We start from the raw sequence: 6,000 nt of genomic DNA on the forward strand, positions 1-6,000 counted from the left end.
TATCTGCGCCGTAACTAAGACAGCCGATTTCCACCTCCGTAACATCGCCTGTCTCCGCCCTTGCCTCAGCTCATCCATGCTGAAACTCTCATCCATGCCTATGTTACCTGGAGACTTGACTATTCCAACACACTCCTGGTCGGCCTCCCACATTCTACCCTGCGTAAACTTGAGATCATCCAAAAGTCGGCTGCCTGTGTCCTAACTCACACCAAGTCCTGCTCACCCATCACCCCTGTGCTCGCTGACCTACATTGGTTCCCAGTTCAGCAACAGCTCGATTTTAAAATTTTCATCCTTGTTTTCAAATCCCTCCATGGCCTCGCCCCTCCCAATGTCTATAATCTCCATCAGCCCCACAACTCCCCGAGCTATCTACACTCCTCTATTTCTGTCCTCTTGGGCATCCCTAATTTTAAATGCTTAATTATTGGCAGCCGTACCTTCTGTTGCCTCGGCCCTAAGCTCTGGAATTGCCTCCGTAAACCTCTTTGCCTCTCTACATCTCCTTTTTCCGTTAAGATGCTCCTTGAAACCTACCTTTTTGGCCACGTTTTTGGTCATCTGCCCTAATATCTCCTTATGTGGCTTAGAGTCAAATGTTGTTTGATAACGCTTCTGTGAAGCAACTCGGACCGTCTTACTATGTTTGAGGCAGTATATAAACACAAGTTATTGTTGTTGTTGTTGTGATCGGGATGGGAAGGTGGGTCATGAGCTTTGCCCCGAGGGATGGCCTGGGTGGGAAGGAAGAGAAGGATGCGGCAGCGAAGGCTGCTACTTGTAAGGAGGCAGTGACGGGTTCCTCAATAGACCCTTCGACAGAGGCACAGGGGAAAGCTGTGGGCTTATCCAAAGGGGGATCAAACCTGACACTGCCAGGACAGTAGGCTGGGTTGGAGAAGGAATTGAGGGGTCAAATGACATTTGAAAAATGAAAGGTGACATGACTGGGTGATAGGAAGGGGAGTAGACAGGAGAGCAGAGAGGAGCGAAGAGACAAAAATGGAGATGGAAGTAATGGGCTTGGGTTTGATCTGTGGGGATGTGAAGAGCTGCAAAGAGAATGGAGAGAGAGTCCTTGGCCCAAAGCTCCCGTTGACCCTTTGAGGGGACAGAAGTGCAGCGGGGTGGGACTTCTCGCTGCTCTTTTTCTGTCTCCTTGATCCTTTCCCAAATCCTGTGGATGGGGTCATTGGGATATCCAAGGTGGGCACACACAGTTGTAGTTCCCCAATGGAGGTGTCCACCGCACTGAGCAGGTGAACTGAGGAGCAACTCCCTGCAACTCCATGACAAGGCCCAGAGGCTAAAAGCAAAGATAAATGTTTGAAAATGTTGTCCTGCCCGTGTGGGATCAGAGGGTAAACTCTGTGAAGGTAATAAGTCCCTTCAGGATCAATCACCTCCGTGTTCATTATTCATGGGACTTCTTCAGGACACAACTGGACCCGTGCCCGCTCTCAGCAGTGTGCCTATCACTGGGTCTATCGGGCACAATGGGCAGAATTCCTGGGCGTGTCCTGGAAAGCCCCAGACATGCCCCCAGTCAGTGCGATGTAACGGGGCAGGTCTGAGCGGGGCAGCCCCTCCATTGAGCACAGTTTCCCAGGGAAGTTGAAATGGCCTCCACACTAATAGCAGCCAGCAGTCACATTGCAGTTCTTCACATCTCCACAGATCAGAATCTACCCTCGTAAATCCTTTTAAAAGGGAATTAGACTTTTAGGGAAAAAGAGTAAGATTGCAAAGAGTGCGGGGTGCAAACAGCGATGGGATTAGAACAGGTGGCTGATGTGGCTCAATAGGCTCTGCTCAGTCAGTTATTAAAATAGTTTAGCCTTCTTTTGTACATCACAGGACTCCGAATTACATTTATTCATGAGGCTCCCGTCTGAGTCAAACAAGTGCCTCAACCACCCAAGAAAACATCAGCATTAAAATGTCCGCGGGCCAGTGAACGAGCAGGAACTTTACTGTTTGTGTTTATAACAGTCCAAAAAGTACTTCATTGGCTGAAAAGCACTTTGAGAGGTTCGGTGGTCTGAAAGACGTGATATAAATCCAGGTCTTTTTTTTCAGTCCCATTCCGTCCAGTTACTGTCAGGCAGAAGGAGGTAAGAGTCTCCCTAGTAGGGGCTGGATTTTCACTATGTTGCCGCCTATGTTTGTGCCCCAGGGGGCGGTAATGGAGGCGGGGATGGTTTCCGGGCGGCCGGCCAGATCCCAGTGTCCCGCCGGGGGCACAGAGCAGCACTGCCTGGGAGCATTAAACCGGCATCCTTTGAAATCTGGCGCTTTCACCAAAAACTTTTTTCCTTCCTTTCAGGTATCAAGGATTGTAAACTCCAACAACTCTTGGACACCAATGCCCCTCCGAAACCTTCTCCCCGACACTTCCCCCTGATCCCATCCCTTCTTCCAATCTCATCCCCTGCCATGTTTTCACTATCGCCTCTGACCTTCCTCTCTCTGACCCCGAACGATCAGTCCTCAGCAAAGGTCAGAGCTTCATCCCCTTACGCCCCTACCTCAATGAATTCCGAGCTCGGCACAATGCTGAGCTCTTTTTCCGCCACCTTCGCCTTCTTGCCCACTTCTTCGGCCAGGAGTCTTCCCCCCACACAGCCGACCCTTTCTCACGCTTTCAGAAATCTCGCTCTACCTGGACCTCTCCCTCTGGCCTCGAACCCTCTCTAGACCTCTTCATTGCAAATTGCCGATGATACATCGGCCATCTTAATTTCTCTGCTCCCCTCACTCACTCACTCCAACCTACCTCTATCTGAACTTGCAGCAATCCGCTCGCTCAGATCCAACTTCAACCTTGTGAATAAACCTGCTGACAAGGGCGGCGCTGTTGTTTGGCAAACCGACCTCTACCTTGCAGAGGCTGATCGCCAACTCTCTGACACCTCCTCCGACCACCCCCTGAACCATGACCCCACTGCCGATCGTCAAGCCATCATTTCCCAGACTGTCACTGACCTCATCTCCTCTGGAGATCTTCCCTCCACAGCCACCAACCTCATAGTTCCCCAACACCACACAGCCCACTTCTACCTCCTGCCTAAGATCCACAAACAGGACTGCCCCGGTAGACCCATCGTTTCAGCCTGTTCTTGCCACACAGAACTTATTTCTTCTTATCTCGACTCTATTTTCTTCTCCCCTTGTCCACTCTCTTCGACGCCCTTCGTCATTTTAACAGTTTCCAGTATCCTGGCCCCAACCATCTCCTTTTCACTATGGACGTCCAATCCCTCTACATTTCCATCCCCCACCAGGATGGCCTGAGGGCGCTCCGATTCTTCCTCGAGCAGAGGCCCAACCAGTCCCCATCCATCACCACCCTCCTCCGTCTGGCTGAACTTGTTCTCACATTGAACAACTTCTCCTTTAACTCCACTCACTTTCTCCAAATTAAAGGTGTTGCTATGGGAACCCGCATGGGTCCTATCTATGCCTTTTTGTGGGATATGTGGAACATTCTTTGTTCCAGTCCTACTCGGGTCCCCTCCCTCACCTCTTTTTCCGGTACATTGATGACTGTATCGGTGCCGTTTCCTGCTCTCGCCCTGAACTAGAAAATGTTATTCACTTTGCATCCAATTTCCACCCTTCCCTCACCTTCACATAATCCATCTCCGACTCTTCCCTTCCCTTCCTCGACTTTTCTGTCTCTATTTCTGGGGATAGACTTTCGACCAGTATCCACTAGAAGCCCACTGACTCCCACAGCTGCCTGGACTATACTTCCTCCCACCCCACATCTTATAAGGACTCCATTCCATTCTCCCAGTTTCTCCGTCTCCGTTGCATCTGCTCTGATGACGCCACCTTTCACACTCGTGCCTCTGATATGTCTTTTTCCTCAGCCGAGGATTCCCCTCCGCCGTGGTTAAGATGGCCCTCGACCGTGCCCGTTCTATTTCCTGCATCTCTACTCTCACCCCTTCCCCTCAGAACCATGACAGGATTCCCCTTGTCCTCACCTTTCATGCCATCAGCCTGCACGTTCAACGGATCATCCTCCGCCATTTCCGCCACCTCCAGTGTGATCCCACTACCAATCACATCTTCCCCTCCCCTCCCCTCTCAGCGCTCTGAAGGGACCGCTCCCTCCGGGACACCTTGGTCCACACCGCAGTCACCCCCTGCAGCCCCTCCCCATCCCACAGCACCTTCCCGTGCAAGTGCAGGAGATGTAACACCTGACCTTTTACCTCCTCCCTTCCCACTATCCAGGGTCCCAAATACTCCTTCCAGGTGAAACCGATTTACGTGCACTTCTTTCAATTTCGTATACTGTATTCGTTGCTCATAATGTGGTCTCCTCTACACTGGGAAGACCAAGCGAAGATTGGGTGACCGCTTTGCTGAACACCTCCGTTCAGTGTGACCCTGAGCTTCCGGTCGCCTGTCACTTTAATCCTCCACTCCACTCCCACTCTGATATCTCCATCCTCGGACTCCTCCACTGTTCCAGTGAAGCTCAATGCAAGCTCGAGGAACAGCACCTCATCTTTCGTTTAGGCACTTTACCGCCTTCTGAGCTCAAGATCAAGTTCAACAATTTCAGAGCATAACCTCTGGCCATCTTTGGCTGTCTTCCCCCCCCATCTTATGTTTTGTTCTTCTCCGTTTTTTTAATCTTTGTCTCTAATGGCAGCTGGTCATTACTCTGCCATTCACACCAATCCCGCCCTCCTGTATGGCTCAGAGATGTGGACCATACACAGTAGACACCTCAAATCGCTGGAGAAATACCACCAATGATGTCTCCACAAGATCCTGCAAATCCCCTGGGAGGACAGACGCACCAACGTTAGCGTCCTCGATCAGGCCAACATCCCCAGCATCGAAGCACTGACCACACTCGACCAGCTCCGTTGGGCAAGCCACATTGTTGGCATGCCTGACACAAGACTCCCAAAGCAAGGCTCTACTCGGAACTCCTATAGGGCAAGCGAGCCCCAGGTGGGCAGAGGAAACGTTTCAAGGACACACCCAAAGCTTCCTTCATAAAATGCAACATCCCCACCGACACCTGGGAGTCCCTGGCCAAAGACCGCCCTAAGTGGAGGAAGTGCATCTGGGAGCGCGCTGAGCACCTCGAGTCTCGTCGCCGAGAGCATACAGAAATCAAGCGCAGGCAATGGAAGGAGCGTGCGGCAAACCTGTCCCGCCCACCCTTTCTTTCAGCGACTGTCTGTCCCACCTGTGACAGAGACTGTAATTCCCATATTGGACTGTTCAGTCACCCAAGAATTCACTTTTAGAGTGGAAGCAAGTCTTCCTCGATTTCGAGAGACTGCATATGATGATCCAGATTGACTTTTTTCTAACTTCTACCATTACCATTTCAATTCGACCCAACATCCCCTTTGTCTCTCTAATCTCTCCTGCCTTCCACCCTATCACAGACCTTCCCTTTTGTTCTTTCTCACTCTCCCCCTTTCAGTGCTTGAGAACCTGTTCTTTTCGAACATTTGGCAGTTCTGACGAAAGGTCGTCGACCTGAAATGTTAACTTTGTTTTTCTTTCCACAGATGCTGCTTGACCCGCTGAGATTTCCAGCATTCTCTGGTTTTATTTCAGATTCCAGCATCCACAGTATTTTGCTCGTACATTGAAATTTGCTGTGTGCTCACCGTATAGCGTCCCGTAGTGTGCCACGGTGGGACGGCCTGGAAAACCAGGTGATCAGAGCTGTCCCAGCAGCGGTGAGTGCTGGAATTGGTGAATGAGGTAAGTGTGATGGTTTTGTTTTGTTCTATTTTTGTGATGTAGCTTATTGTGGGATGTTTAAGGTATTGGGAATGTTTGTTGTGCTTTCAGGTGTGATTTTTTTTTTGCCACAGAATCCTCTCCTGGAGCACTCCGAGGCCGGCTCTTTGGCAATGGATTTTCAGTTGGTCAGCCGGCTTAAAAGAGGTGTAACGCCTCCCTTATCGCTCTGCCTCACACTCAGGGCCCAGCTGATGAATTTTGCTAACT

The 6,000-nt window shown here is 50.7% G+C and overlaps 1 protein-coding gene across 1 annotated transcript in view; it reads right to left on the reverse strand.

Annotated features, from left to right (window-relative positions):
* The window catches only part of LOC139257430 (CD209 antigen-like protein C), a 67,467-nt gene extending 63,426 nt beyond the window's left edge, over nt 1–4,041 (reverse strand). Inside the window, exon 1 of the mRNA XM_070874488.1 lies at nt 3,996–4,041. Coding sequence (XP_070730589.1) covers nt 3,996–4,041 — 46 coding nt within the window. The remainder of the gene's footprint in view (nt 1–3,995) is intronic.
* Between the last annotated feature and the right edge of the window lie 1,959 nt (nt 4,042–6,000).

Source organism: Pristiophorus japonicus, unplaced genomic scaffold, assembly GCF_044704955.1.
Source record: "Pristiophorus japonicus isolate sPriJap1 unplaced genomic scaffold, sPriJap1.hap1 HAP1_SCAFFOLD_839, whole genome shotgun sequence".
NCBI classification, from domain to species: domain Eukaryota; kingdom Metazoa; phylum Chordata; class Chondrichthyes; family Pristiophoridae; genus Pristiophorus; species Pristiophorus japonicus.